Consider the following 15,718-nt stretch of genomic DNA (forward strand, 5'->3'; position numbering starts at 1 on the left):
CTGACGGAAATTTTTTTTATTGAAACGGTTTATAATGCTAAAATTTATTTAATTTAAACTACTTCAATAATAATAATAATTTTTTTATTAGAATATGAGAGTTATGTTGAATAGTATAGTAGAAAATTATCACAATTATATATAGATTATGATTCAAATATAATTTTACATACTCATTATAAACAATGCACAATAATTTAATATACTACATAGAAATTAAGTACTATATAATAGAGTACACACATACTTAAAGTGTTTTCAGTATCAAAACAAGTTTCTAGCAAGTTAGAAAGCATTAAGTAGGTTATGATCTTGATTTAAACAATACATTTGCTAAGATATTATCCTTGAAAAATTATGGATGTAGTTGTTGATGCGTCACATATATGTTTCTTGATCTCTTCCCATTATTAACCCATAAATTGGGTACTGTTGGTTTATCGAACTTGATAACTAGTCTTTAGAATGTGTAATTACACTTTAACATTGATATGTGGTGGATAATACACTAATATATCATACAAACCATTTTGGTTTGTACTTCTGAAGTAAATCTCATGTGAGAACTGTATGAATAGCTATATAAATATTGCTCTGTTGTTAAGCTCATGGAATTAAAACTCAAGGCTATAAAATTCACATCAGTTTGACTCAATTAAGTTACATCACGTCTTTTTATAAATAGTTTATTTAAAAAGTAATTTTTTTTAAAAAAAACTAAGGCCTCGTTCATTTTACTGATTCGAGTTTTGCTACAGTAAAAAGCTCTTATAAACAGTCACATCTAGCTTTTTTGATATCGTAAAAAGCTTTCGCATAAAGTCACATCTAAACTCGAATTAAAAACTCAAATCAACGAACTAAACGTGCCCTAATTAAGTCTTAATATTTGATTTTTATTTAAAACATGCCGTCACATTTTATTTAAAAAATATGAAAAAATACACTATAAAGTTGATTTTTATCAAAAAAAAAATTCCCCAAGATTTTTGGACATTTCCAAAAATATCCTGAATATTTACAGATATTTACGAATTTTATAGATTTTTTAAACATTACGAATATTTTATAGACATATTAAGATGAATATATTTTCTTCCTATATTGAGACTTCAAAATATAAATAATATTGTGGAAATGTCGATGATGTGGTAGATACACAAGAAGAACAAATCCTAGGAGATTGAATCTTAACATATAATTTATAAGTGTGCCACGTGGCTTGCTTTACTTGGCCTTAAAAAAAGAAAAATATGTATTCATATATAAGTTACATGATTTAGAAGCCGATCAATTAAATCGTTTTTTTTTTTTTTGTTTTTTTTGTTTTTCTTGTGTTTACAAAAATACATAACTCATCGGTGTAGGGTTAAGCTAACAATAATTCCACAGCGATATCTTGGTCTTTGTTAGTTAAAATCTTAAAAGAAAAGGCATATGTACATGTACACACCATGCACATGATATATATAGTGTCAAATCTTGAAGAAAAGAGAGTTCAAAAGAAACTTAAACAATAGTTCTTATCCAATATCATTACAAACCATCATCTCCTAATCTTTCATAGCCAATACAAAATCAAAAGCGCAAGCTATTCCTAGAAAACAAAAGCATAGCTATTTAAGGACACTAAAAGAGGATATGTAACATAAGGTATTAAAGGACTCCTTAGGATCTAAAGGGTAGTATGTTGTACTTTTTTTTTTTTTTGGGTAATGAAAACGACGTCGTTTGACTCGTAATTGAAATCGCTAAAAAAGCTTTGCGCGCTTCGATAAGTAGATAGATTTTCACAATCGTGTCGTTTTTAATATTGATGTCGTTTTTTGCGTTAAAACAGGGCAACGTTGTGTTGGCCAAAACGCGCCCCAACCCTACCAAAAATCGGACAAACAAACAGGAGAAGAACCTCTCTGAAATTCTAGCTTTCTAGGGTTTTAGGAACAAACTCTCTTCTTCCCTAATCTTAAACCCTCTTCCTTCACGAAACCAAATCAAAAATGGAGCAGCGACTCGCCAATTCATGGCGTCTGACAGTGAACGAGAAGAAGTTCATCGAGACCGCTCTTCTCCCCGCCCTCCGAATCGACGGCCGCCGCCCATTCGACTACCGGAATCTCACCATCAACTTCGGGAAGCATGACGGCTCCGGCGAGGTCCAGCTGGGCCAGACCCACGTCATGGCCTTCGTCACTGCTCAGCTCACCCAGCCCTACCGCGACCGCCCCAACGAGGGCTCGCTTTCCATCTTCACCGAGTTCTCTCCCATGGCCGATCCCTCCTTCGAGCCCGGCCGCCCCGGCCAGGCCGCCGTCGAGCTCGGCCGCGTCGTCGACCGAGGCCTTAGGTAAATGATGACTTCATCCTTAGCTTTTTTTTTTTTTTTTTAATGAGTCAATTTTATGAAAAAATCGAATTTTGATTTCTGTTGATTGGAGTGAATTAATGGAGGTTTGAAATGAATGAATGTGCAGGGAAAGCAGGGCCGTTGACACAGAATCGCTCTGCGTTCTATCAGGAAAGTCGGTCTGGGCCATCCGTATTGACCTCCATATTCTTGATAATGGAGGGTAAGTTGTAAAATTAAGACTTTGTTGTCTATATTTGTTTTAGTACTTGCATTGTTTGTCCTTATTAGTATTAAAAACTTGAGGATAGGAACCTTGTGGATGCTGCAAATGTTGCTGCTTTGGCTGCTCTCTTGACGTTTAGGAGGCCTGAATGCTCATTGGGAGGAGAAGATGGTCAAGAAGTTGTTGTGCATCCACCTGAGGTTTGAACCTGAAATTTGTCTGGAATATAAGCTTTGGATGGTATTTGTAAGAGTCCTATATGTATTGAACACATGAATTATCAATGGAAAAATGGTTTGTTGAAAGCTCATTTTGAATATTATTGTGTTTCAATCATGTATTGTGTAGGAGAGAGAGCCCCTACCTTTGATAATTCATCACCTACCCATAGCAGTTACCTTTGCATTTTTTGGTAGTGAGAGCAGCGTGGTAAGTCAAAATATGTCTCTTCTTAATTGTGAATGTCTGTTCGGTGCTTAGTTTCAATGGTTTAATTTGGTGCGGATGTTGGGCAGGTGATAGATCCAACCCACCATGAGGAGGCTGTTACTGGGGGACGAATGACAACAACATTGAATGCGAACGGCGATATTTGTGCTATTCAAAAAGCTGGAGGGGAGGGTATTTTGCAGAGTGTTATTATGCAATGCTTGCGAATTGCTACTGTTAAAGCCGGTGATATAACGGAAAAGCTAAAGAAGGCAGTAAGTTTTTATATGTACGACATAGTTTTTCAGTACTTGAGTTGCCTTGTTATACTAAAAACCACGGTAACTTCTCATTTCAAAATTTCAAAACTCTAAATAATGTTTTGCGTCTGTGAATGAAATGACAGGAATGGAAAGTGAAAGAATACCATTTTTATTATTTATAAAGTTCAGTTAGTCACCATTTTGGTTCAATTTTCTGTCAAGGAGTGTATATTCTATATCACGATTTAGGCGAAGAATGCATTCTTTTCTTGTTTGGCTAATTGTTTACTGGCATTGCTACACTTTTTAACTTTCTAATACAAAATCTATTAGGTTGATTCATATAACACAGAGAGAGCATTAAAGAAGATCAAGCGTCATCCTTCTTCGACTCTTATGGATGTTGATGGAGCCCATTCTAATTCAAGAGAAAAACAAAGCCCTCCAGCTTTTAAGAAGGCTACCAGTGAGTTCCCAAGCCATCATACGAGAAAGTCAAATAAACTTGAAAATGTTGAAGGCGAAACCAACTCATCAGAACAAAGAAACACCACTAAGAATTTCATTGGGGGGCCTTCTAGTTGGTATGCTGCTAGATTTTTCATATTTTTATTGTAATCTCAGATTGTTGCACTTTAATCTTTTTGCTGTTGACTATATTCTGAACAATCTTCTTTTTCTTCAGGGATCCGTATTCGAAAGGCGTTGATCCAGATTTCTTAAAAGCTTCCCTAGCTTTGCGCGGTAGTACTGCCATCTCTCTAATAAGGGAACAGTTTTACATGCTTTGTTTTTATGATTACCTTATATATCTGAATAAATGCTCATGGTTTTTCTGTAAAAGAAAAACTTTTCTGTTTGGCTTACTGCTATACCGGGAACATGCAGGAGCATCGACAGCTAGTAAAAAACAGGAGGTATCAAAAAATGAGAAGATGCATGGTGTAGCCAAGTTGGAGGAAACTACTAAAGATGTTAATGAAGGATTTTTACCAGTTGAAGCGGCTCAAGCGGAACAGCCAACAAGAGGAGAGAAAACATTGAAGGATGCTGTGAAGCCCAAGAACAGGAGAAAAAAGAATCAATCTTCCACTGGTGCAAGCTAGATGAGGCATGACAATCCGTTGGAACTTATTGAGGAAACAAGAGTTGGAAAATGATGTGCGGCTGGACTGTTTGACTTTGGCGTGATACATCGGATTGGCATGGGCAGAGCTGCAAAACATTTATGAACTCATCCGTAATTTGGACTTTTGCCCGCATCTAAGATTGGCTTAGCTGAATTCTTGTTGCAATGGATCAAATTGATCAAGAATTATTCCATTGTCATTGCTGAAGCTGCTAGAATGACCTTAAGTGCAGTTTGCATGCGACTCAGATCTGACTCTCGACGTTTTGGATTTTGTTGAGGCAATGATTTGTTCTTTGAAAGATGTATTTTCTCCTTGCTCTTTTCTCTTTTTAAGATTCAGGTAATATGTACATGAACAGAGTAATCAAGATTATAGTCAAATCTACAGATTTTGGTATTGAATGTTTTAAGTTTTTGAAGTGTCACAACATATGATGCTCAGTCCAAATCACTACCTTATTGCTGCTCAGTCCAAATCTTCTTTGCATCGTTGCAATATTTCTATCTTACTTTAAATATTTCTCTAAAGAGACCTTTTCCGGTAAGATGGTCTACCGAAATTGAAAAAGTATGCAAAATAAATAATTTTTAATATAGATCTCACGGCTGAAAATTAGAGAGCTATTGATAATTTATTTTTTTCATTCTTATTGTTGGGAATTGGAGTTTGAAGGTTTCTGGGGTTAATTCCCAATAATTGGTATTAGAGCCCTAATCTTCAAAGGCTAGGGCAAAGCAATCATGGGGACAACTCAATTCGATGTCGAAAATTCACGGGAGAAAATGATTTCAATCTCTGGAGGGTTAAGATGAGAGCACTACTGGTACATCAGGGGCTTGATGATGCGCTTCTGGGAAAGGATCATATGCCGGGTTCGCTCTCTGACAAAGAGAAGGACATTCTGCCCAAGGCACACAGTGCGATAATTCTCAGTCTTGGTGACGAGGTCTTGCGCGAGGTTTCATGCGAATCATCAGCGGCAGGGGTATGGCTGAAACTGGAAAGCATGTACATGACTAAATCTTTAGCTAATAGGCTTTTCTTGAAAAAGGCCCTTTTATACTTTGACTCTGGAGGAAGGTGGTTCTTTGAAGAAACACTTAGATGAGTTTAATCGTCTAATCTTGGATATGAAAAGCGTTGATATCACCATTGAGGATGAGGATCAAGCTATTTTGTTATTGAGTTCTCTGCCAAGCTCCTTTCGAGAATCTTGCAGATACCATGTTATTTGGAAGAGACTCCATTACCTTGAAAGAGGTAAAGGCGGCTCTAAATTCTAAGGAACTGAAGAAGAAACATGGTGTTAAGGAGGAAGTAGGAGAAGAAGGCCTTACAGCCCGGGGAAGGCCTGAAAGGAGAGACAATAGATCAAAAAGTAGGCCAAGATCCAAATCCAAGGGAAAAAGAAAATGCTTTATATGTCATAAGGAAGGACATTTCAAGGAGTGTCCAGAGAGAAAGAAGAAAAGCGTTGAGAAGTCAAAAGAGACAGGTAATGTAGATTTGGTTACATATGGGTATGACAGTTCGGAATTACTGTTGCTGTCAGAAAACAAGCCTAAAGGTGAGTGGATTATCGACTCAGGATGTTCCTTTCATATGTGCCCCAACAAGTCAAGCTTTATTTCATTCAAGAAGCAAGAATGATGGCATATTTTACTTGGGAATGACAAGGCTTGTAAAGTGGAGGGCATTGGCGACATTAGATTGAAGCTGACAAATGGCATGGAGAAAACTCTTTCTAATGTTAGATATGTCCCAGAATTAAGGAGGAATCTGATATCATTAGGGATGTTAGATGCTCAATGATTCAGTTTCAAATCTGGTACTAAAAGTCATTAGGGGATCTCTCATAGTTGTGAAAGGGATTCTCAGAATGGCCTATACATCTTGGAAGGCAAAACTGTCGTAGGTGAAGCAGCAGCTGCATCACAAGATTCATCATCAGTAACTAAATTGTGGCACATGAGACTTGCTCACATCAATGAAAAAGGCCTAGAAGAGCTGCACAGACAGGGACTACTCAATAGGGCCAAAATCTCAAAGTTGGGTATCTGTGAACACTGCATATATGGTAAGACATGCAGGGTAAGGTTCAATACATGTATTCATTGCACTAAAGCTCCTTTAGATTATATTCATTCTGATTTATGGGGTCCTTCTACAGTATCTTCTCATAATGGTTCTAGATATTTTCTTTCTATCATTGATGATTTTAGTAGAAAAGTTTGGACTTATATTCTCAAAAATAAAAATGATGCTTTTAATAAATTTAAAGAATGGAAGGTCTTAACAGAGAACCAATTAGGAAAGAAAGTAAAGAAAATCAAAACTGACAATGGTCTTGAGTTTGTCGCAGAAGAATTTAATCTGTTTTGCAGGAAAGAAGGAATTGATAGACACCACAGTGTGAGAGATACCCCACAGCAAAATGGAGTGGCTGAATGGATGAACATGACCATCATGGAGAGAGTGAGATGCATGCTGTCGAATGCATCATTACCAAAAACCTTTTGGGCAGAGGCAGTACAGACAACAAATTATGTAATCAACAGAAGTCCCTCATGAGTAATTGGTAATAAAACTCCTCAGGAAAAATGGACAGGTCACACTCCAAAGCTGGATCACTTGAGAGAATTCGGCTGCACAGCTTATGCTCACAATAAGTAAGGAAAGCTGGACCCAAGGGCAGTCAAATGCATGTTTTTGGGGTATCCACATGGAGTGAAAGGTTATAGGCTATGGTGCAATAAACCAGGATACAAGAAGGCAATAATCAGCAGAGACGTTGTATTCAATGAAGCTGAAATGTATAATGCCAAGACACTCAATACAACGAACACAGAGGAACACAGCCCTCGGGAGATATTAGGGCTGGGGGTAGAGCCAAAAAGCTCAACCGACAACGAAGTTGAAGAAGAACAGATGCAAGGACATCAAGTGGAAGAACCGGATCCTTTGTCTGACTATACACTTGCAAGAGATCGAGTGAAAAGGCAAACCAAACCCCCTGAAAGATTTGGTTATGCGGATCTCACTCACTATGCTCATAATGTTGCCGAAGGCATGGCAGACTCAGAACCATCCAATTACTATAAGGCAGTAAAGAGCAAAGAGTAAGATAAATGGATTAGTGCTATGAAAGATGAACTTGAATCACTACATAAGAACAACACTTGGGTTTTGGTGGAGAAACTGGCCAAGCAAAAGATTGTGGGATGTAAGTGGGTATTCAAGAAGAAAGAAGGTATAAAGGGAGTGGAACAAGCAAGATATAAGGCCAGGTTAGTGGCTGATTACGCCCAAACGTGTACAAAATAAGCGGTCAATTGTAACACAAATGCATGGTGTCTCTTGCCTTAAAAAAACAAGAAAAGAAAAAAAAAGAGTTTGTGTATATTTGTTTGTATTTTTTAGCTTTTTGTTTGTTTATGAGATCTTCCTCTTGACCAGAATGAAATCCCAAAAGCTTGTTTATAGTTTGAGTGATGAATTGTTCTAAATATTTGATTTCCCTATCATTTGATCAATGTTTGTTTAATAGCTTGTCCTTAAAATTGCCTTCTCTCACTTGAGCATTGATTGATTGATTTCCGACTCCATGAGTGAAAACCCTTTGCATTAAAATATTTTCGACACCCGTGAGGTAAATGGAGTTGAGACTTTTTCTTGGTGAGTTTTTCAATGCTATTTGTGTTATGGACTGTGGTAAGAGGGATACGGTTTGGTGCACACACACACGACTCTGTAGTTATGACTAAAGTAGTTTTGATAGCATTTTCTGATGACTTATTAATGTTTTGTTTGATTGCTTAGGTGATCTTGCTAGTTTTGATTTGAATTTTCGACTTGACATGATTTTTCTTTCGCTTGAATTGCTAGAGACTAGCAGTAAGCTGGTTGGGGGTTGTGATAAGTGTATGAAAGTGCACCTAAATTGTTCATAATTGCTAAATAAATTGAGTTTTAATTAAATATTTTTGTGGAATTAATATTTTGTGAAAGTATTTTATTTTAATTTAATTTATTTTGTTTTGTAGGAAAATAAGACACTTGGGCCAAAACTATAAAGAAAAAAAGAGAAGCCTAAAGCCCATCAGCCCATCAACAGCTGTCCGCCAGCCGAGCCGCACCAAACCGAGCCGCGCGAGCCCCATCGCTGCCACATGTCGTTTTCTGGCACGCTTCTACCGCGTAGGACCCAGCTGTCCCCGCACATACGCGCGCTTGGCGCGCACGGCCCTCCTCCCCGGGCGAGTTCTTCTCACGCGCGCGTCAGACGGTTCTCCTTTCTTCTCTGCGTGGGTCCCGCCGTTCAGCAGCTCTCCAATCGAGTTTCACAGGTGTCGCATGGGACCCAGATGCTCCCTCATTCATGCGCGTGTGGCGCGCACAGCCCTTCCCCCTGAGCAAGTTCCTTCCACACGAGCGTCTCTCTTCTTCAGCGTGGGTCCCGCGTGCAGCATTTTCCTCCCACAGCGCGCCACGTGTCCAAGGCAGAGCAACATTTCTTCTCTCTTCGCGCGACACGTGTCCCACTCATTTGAGATTCTTCAGCTAGCGATACGTTTTGGTTCCGTTGGATGTTTCAGCATTCATTCTCAGATTGAAGCCTTGTAAATCCAATTTATTTGGGTAAAACGTCCCCTTATTTGTGTTTATTTGCTGAGTGCTTTTTGACATCCTCAAAGACTCTATAAATTGGAGCTTTGTTAGAGGTATTAGGGGTTAATTTTGAGCCTAAGTTTAGACATCTTTTTCTCTTTGGTGAGGTTAGAGAGAAACCTATATGTGAAGTGATCTTGAGTGGATTTTGATTCTCCATTTGTTCTTCAAAGTTTATATATTTGAGTGATTAATTTTCTTCTATCTTCTTCTAATTTCTCATATTGATATATTTTATTGTCAACTTTTATATAAATCTAGTCAAGCTCTTTTTATGTGATTGTTGCATGATACTATATATTGATAGATATTGTTTTATGAGTAGTCTTTTACTGCAATATTGCCAATGGTATATTGTCGCTCTTAGATTTCTCTTAAGATGATTTTTCCTAATACTAAACGTAAGAATTTTACTCACTGGAATACATTTTAATTCACATGTTCTTCAAATATATATTTTCCGATTGTTAGTTTGGGATGTGAAACTTTCAATTGAGTAATCTCAAAGATCAAAATCCATTCGGGTGAACGAAGCATATAGGGGAATCTCGACGCCTTACCGGTTTTAATTACATAATTTTCTCCTATATTTTTCTTACACTTAAACTTCTCAACAAAAATTCCATTCTCTTTTATTTTTACTTTATTATTTATCTCCTAAAGCTTTTTATTTGCTAATCATTTCTTGTTCGATTTGTCACTTCCTCGTGGGATCGACCGTCCTAATTGTGCTACAATTGACCGCTTATTTTGTACACGTTTGGGCGTAATCAAATTTTGACGCCGTTGCCGGGGAGGTGCATTAATAAGATTGTTCAGTTGATAATTAGCCAAAGAGGTAATCGTTTGTTTTGCTGATTCGAGTTTAGAATTTGAGTTGAGATGTGATTGTATGTGAGAGATTTTTACTGTAGCAAAAAAGTTAAATGTGATTGTTTATGAGAGCTTTTTACTATAGAAAAACTCGAATTCTAAACTTAAATCAGTGAAACGAATGAGGCCATATCTTTTTGTTTAGTACGTTTCAAAAAAAAAGCATGTTTGTTCTATTTGCTGGGTCGTGTGTCAAATACATTTGTGTCTCTAATTGGTTGTCAGCTACTGATTGATTACTTATGTTTTTTTTTTTAGCGTTTTTGTTAGTTTCATTGTTTATTAGTTTAATTTCGTTTACGTTCTGCTTTTACTTGTTTATTAGGTATCTTAGGGTTTGTTCTTTTAGAGTTTAACTTGAGTATAATTCTTGAGTTGAATCTGAGTTATAACTTGAGTTGAACTTGTAACTTGAGTTTGTGTTTGGTTGTGTACATTTAAGTTATGATTTGAGATAAGAATCTTTTTGAGTTTGTGTTTGAGTGAGTCAAAACTTGAATTTATATTTAGATAGTATTTTAATAAAAACTTAATGCTGATGAAAAATTTTAATATAGTATATGGTTCGGGTTTTATTCGTCTTTTCGTTGTCAACGCATAGAAAAAAAATCATCTCAATCAGAATTAAAACGAAAAAGTTATAGCATTTTTAAGAATAGAAAAAATATTGTTCATTAATTTGAGTTCGAGTTTCTGAACTCGAGTTGAAGAGGAAACTTGAACTCGAGTTTTAGTCCTAAACTCGAGTTTGAACTCGAGTTTAAACTCGAGTTTAAACTTAAAAGAACATGAACTCGAATAAAGTTGTAACTCGAGTTGTATTTTTTTTGAGTTTTTCACTCAAAAAAACAAGCCCTTAGTTATTATTCTAGTTTATTTTTTTTTATTCATTTTGTTTTATTCACTTTTGTGTCTTGCCGTGTGGGTTGTTTTAAAAAGTTAGTCATTTTGTCTTTTGCTTTCTGTAGTTTATATTTGGTTGTCACTTGTTTTTTTTTTTTTTTTTTTTTTTTTTTTTTTTTTTTTTTTTTTTTTTTTGTGTCTTGCCGTGTGGTTTAATTTAATTTAATTTGTTTTAAATATTTATTTCTTAATTGCCTAGAATTGCTATTTAATTTTTCATTCATAGTTAGTATTAATTTTTAGGGTGTGACTTTTAGGTGACCAATTTAGACATTAAATTAAGACTCTTAAATTCTCATAATTCGTGTAACCTTAGGTTTTAGAATAGTATTAACTTATGGTACTAATATCTAAAATTTAACATTTCATAAAACACGTCATAAAACTTAATAAATTTTTCAAGCAATTTTGTGGAAACATTGAAAAGTACAAACTAAGGGAGTTCTGTCTAGGAGGCTGGTTCCTGTTAGCGTTCTACGCCACCAGTCTTTCCTGGGAACGTTGCTTTGTCTAGAAGGTTGGTTTTTGAGGAGGCTTCACCCCACCAATCTTTCCTGGGAGCACTCTTGGGGGTTGTAATTCGCGGTTCTACATTATTGTTTTCTTTGTTTTTTTTTTTTTTAAAATCAAAAAAATTAAAAAATTTAAAAAAAGTGAAACGTTATAGGATGAATGAATCGTTATAGAGACGAATTAGAGAGATTCGCAATAAGACCGGAGAACCCTAGTGAAGTTTCTTCCCACACGTCTAGTCCTCCCTCGACCCCAGCCTCATTAGCAGTTGCAAATCCGTTCGCGATGACTCAAAATGAGGAGGTCCAACAGAAGACGTTGAACGATTATCTTCACCCTACACGTACAGCCACACCATCATGCATAATGTTTCCCCCTAATATGCCGAATTTGGATTTCAAGCCGGGCATGATTCAACTCTTGCCGACCTTTCATGGATTAGAGATTGAGAATCCATACGTGCATATTAGGGAGTTTGAAGAAGTGGTGGCCACTTTTCACAACTGAGCTGAAGTCACGGACTCTGTGCGATTGAAATTCTTTCCTTTCTCTTTGAAGGACAAGGCTAAAAGCTGGTTGTATTCTTTGCGACCTAGGTCTATTGGAAGTTGGGAAGAAATGACGACAACATTTTTCAATAAGTATTTCCCTCACCATAAGACCAATGGTCTGAAGCGACAGATCTCGACCTTTACCCAAAAGGACAATGAAACTCTGTATCAAGTTTGGGAACGGTTCAAGGATTTGTTAAATCAGTGTCCTCACTATGGTTACGAGAGTTGGCGCCTCGTCAGTTATTTCTACGAAGGACTCACGATTTGAGAGCACCAATTTGTGGAGATGATGTGCAATGGTGAGTTTCTCCAAAAGGATCCCGATGAGGCTTTTGAGTATCTCAATGAGTTAGCTGAAAAAGCCCACACTTTGACCGGACCTAGTGCTACTGACAGCACCAATAGGTCCCGACCGCTTGGAATCTATCAATTAAGGGAGGAGGACAACCTCAAAGCCCAAGTCAAATCTTTGACAAGACAAATCGAGGCCCTCAAAGGCAAATAAGGTAGAGGAATCCACACAGTCGCAAGGGCAGAGACACATGAGCCATGCTTTGTCTGTGGTAGGGTGGAACATCTAGCTAAGGATTGTCCTGCTTATGGTGAAATGAGAGGGGTTTATGAGGAGCAATGCAATGCCTTAGGGGCATACAACAAACCCTTCTCTAACACATACAATCCTGGCTGGAGGAACCATCCAAACTTCAGTTGGAGAGATTCCAACCAAGCACAATCATCAAGAGGACAATGGAGAACTGAGCAACAGCCGCAACCACTAAAGGCGTATTCTGCACCTCAATACAATTCGCAACAGCTAATGAGTTCTCTTGAGAACACCTTGCAATCTTTCATAGAGGCGCAGAGTAAGACGAATCAGAAGTTTGAGTCACTGTTCACGCAAATGGTGGAAGAAAGTAAAGAAATGAAGAGTCAAATCACGAAGCTGATTGGAGCTTTGGCTGTTCAAGAACGCTGCAAGTTCCCTTCACAAGCTCAGTCAAACCCAAAGGGCCAACATATGGCGCAAACCTCTTGAGGAGTTTGCTTCCCACACTTTTGTATCATATTTTTATTTCTTTGTTTCGTTTCGTGTGTTTTGTGTGCTTTTATTTTCAATTGTTTTTGTGTGATTTTATATTTGTTTGTGTTTTGGAGAATCAGTTCAGCATGCTCAGCTTAGTTCCAATGTTCATCATTCAGGTGTTCTCTTTCCCCGTCTTCTTCATATTGCATATATTTTTAGACAGTGAGGACATTGTCTGATTTTAGGTTGGGGGTGGTGAGCATATTCATGTGTGAGATTAATTTTTGTCTTGTTGTTATTTTAGGTCAAAATTTTTACGAGATTATCTGAGTATGATTTCAAAATGTTCGGTTTGAGTCAGTTTTTACTATCTTAATTACCAAGAAATGATTTCAAGAATTATTTTTGAGCACATGCCAAACCCTTGTGGTAAGATGGTTGTTAACACATTTACTTGAGAAAAACTCCCGAGTTTAAGTTTTTCATTTTTGGTGAGTTGTGAGAGTTGAGAAAACAACTTTTTGAACTTTCATTGATCTTTTGAGTTGGTTGAGTCATTAACGGAGCACCATTGCTTGACTTGTGACATTTGCTTGAGGGATGATTTCTGGTTAGGAATAAGAGCTTTGCTAGCTCTTACAGCTCACTTCGATTTAGAGTTGGAGCAGTTAGATGTTAAAACTGCTTTCCTGCATGGAGAGCTCGAAGAAACAATATACATGCAGCAACCTCAAGGCTTTATAGCACAGGGAAATGACGACAAGGTGTGTCTTCTCAAAAAATCATTGTATGGCCTAAAGCAATCGCCAAGGCAATGGTACAAGCGCTTTGATGAATTCATGTTGTCAAGTAACTTTAGCAGCAGCAAACATGACCACTGTGTCTACTTCAAAAGGGGAAAATCAGGTACATATATCTACTTACTTCTATATGTAGATGATATGTTAATAGCTTGTCAGGATATGGGAGAAATTCAAAAGATGAAGGGACTCTTGAAGGGAGAATTTGACATGAATGACCTAGGATCAGCCAAAAAGATCTTAGGTATGGAGATAACCAGAAATAGGAAGGAAGGCACATTATTCCTTTCACAAATGGGATACATTAAGAAAGTATTGGAAAGGTTGAACATGGTAGACTCAAAACCAGTTCTTACTCCTATGGCTCAGCATTTTAGATTATCATCAGCAAATTATCCATCATCGGAGCAAGAAGAAAACTATATGAAAAAGGTGCCATACTCCAATGCCGTGAGAAGCTTAATGTACTCAATGGTTTGTACAATACCTGATCTAGCTTACTCAGTAAGCTTAGTTAGCAGATTCATGTCTAATCCGGGCAAGGATCACTGGGAAGCAGTGAAATGGGTTCAGAGATACCTCAGAGGAACATCAGAGGTAGGCCTGCATTATGGAAGGAACGACAAGAACAAACAGGGAGTATCTGGATTCGTTGATTCAAATTATGCTGGAGACTTGGACAATAAGAAGTCACTTACAGGCTATGCATTCCAGTTATATGGCTGTACAATTAGCTGGAAAGCAAATTTACAACATGCGGTAGCTCTCTCAACCGCAAAGGCAGAATTTATTGCTGTGACAGAGGCAATCAAAGAAGCAATATGGCTGAAGGGATTCATTGAAGAACTGGGAATGGCTCAAGATAGTGTGAAGGTCTTCTGTGATAGCCAGAGTGCCCTTCTTCTGTGCAGAAACCAAGTCTACCACGAGAGGACTAAACATATCGACGTAAGGCTGTACTTCATTCAGGACATCTTGTCAAATGGTGAGATTCAGTTGGAGAAAGTCGCTACTGAAGAGAACCCAGCTGATATGATTACTAAGGCACTGGCATCACCAAAGTTCAAGCATTGCTTGAACTTACTTCACATTGATTCAGGATGACCCCGGTGATCGAGCAGCAGCTATATATTTCGCAAATTACTTGGACAAGGTGGAGAATTGTTGATTAATTGCCCAAGTAATCCACGTGGCTTCCAAATGGATATATCTCAAGAGTCTATTATGTGACGTGGTAGTTACAAGTCCATTATCTACATTATATGTGTACATGTATAAAAGGGGATATTGGGAAGGAATTAACACTTATGGAATTTTCGTTGTAACTGTAGAGAGAGAGAACTTAGTGAGAGAAAGTTCTTGTAATCTGTTGTATACATTCTTTTGATCATAGTGGAGAAGCCAACGAGCAAACTGCTGCTCAACGGGGATGTAGGTCAAGGTTTTTTTTGACCGAACCTCAGTAAATCGTGTGTGTGCATATTCGTTCTCTTCTCTTTCTCTTCTCTGTTCTTGATTGTGATTTTCTTTTCTCTGTGCAATCTGTGATTTAGGTTTTCCTCTGGAAATCGAGTTCTTGATTGGTAATTGGAGTTTGAAGGTTTCTGGGGTTAATTCCCAACACTTACCATAGAAACTCTCTTTAGCAAAAAGCAGCTATGTGTTTCACATAAAAACTGGTTAAAGTTATCTTCGAGTTCATCATTACGAAATGAGATGCTGCAATGGCCAATGGATCACAAAGTAACATTTTCATTACCCCGTAGGCAAATAGATAAGCGTGTCCTGTCCATAAAGAGAGAATAAGTATTTATTTCTAGGGACTTTCTTCGGTTGCTCTCCCTATAATTAAATTTGGTTAAAATTACATTAAATTAAAAAAATATACAAGATAACATTTTTGAATATAAATTTAACAGTTAAAAATAAAAATAAAAAACTCTTAATAGTTCATTTTTTTTAATCCTATTAAAGAAGCTTCTTAC

General features: G+C 37.2%; 1 protein-coding gene and 1 non-coding gene across 2 annotated transcripts; one reads left to right on the plus strand and one right to left on the minus strand.

Moving 5' to 3' along the window:
* Positions 1-1,891: 1,891 nt before the first annotated feature.
* Positions 1,892-4,794, plus strand: LOC21398425 (exosome complex component RRP45A). Its single transcript, XM_010104071.2, has 8 exons — positions 1,892-2,347; positions 2,475-2,570; positions 2,659-2,773; positions 2,922-3,002; positions 3,089-3,277; positions 3,599-3,849; positions 3,951-4,009; positions 4,154-4,794. Exons 1-8 carry the CDS (start codon positions 2,001-2,003, stop codon positions 4,369-4,371), a joined length of 1,356 nt encoding a protein of 451 aa, XP_010102373.1. The 5' UTR covers positions 1,892-2,000; the 3' UTR covers positions 4,372-4,794.
* Positions 4,795-12,021: 7,227 nt separating this feature from the next.
* Positions 12,022-12,128, minus strand: LOC112092699. Its single transcript, XR_002902706.1, has one exon. It is a non-coding gene; the product is annotated as a small nucleolar RNA R71 (small nucleolar RNA).
* Between the last annotated feature and the right edge of the window lie 3,590 nt (positions 12,129-15,718).

The sequence above is a fragment of the Morus notabilis genome, unplaced genomic scaffold (genome assembly GCF_000414095.1).
Source record: "Morus notabilis unplaced genomic scaffold, ASM41409v2 Scaffold1005, whole genome shotgun sequence".
Taxonomy (NCBI): Eukaryota; Viridiplantae; Streptophyta; class Magnoliopsida; order Rosales; family Moraceae; genus Morus; species Morus notabilis.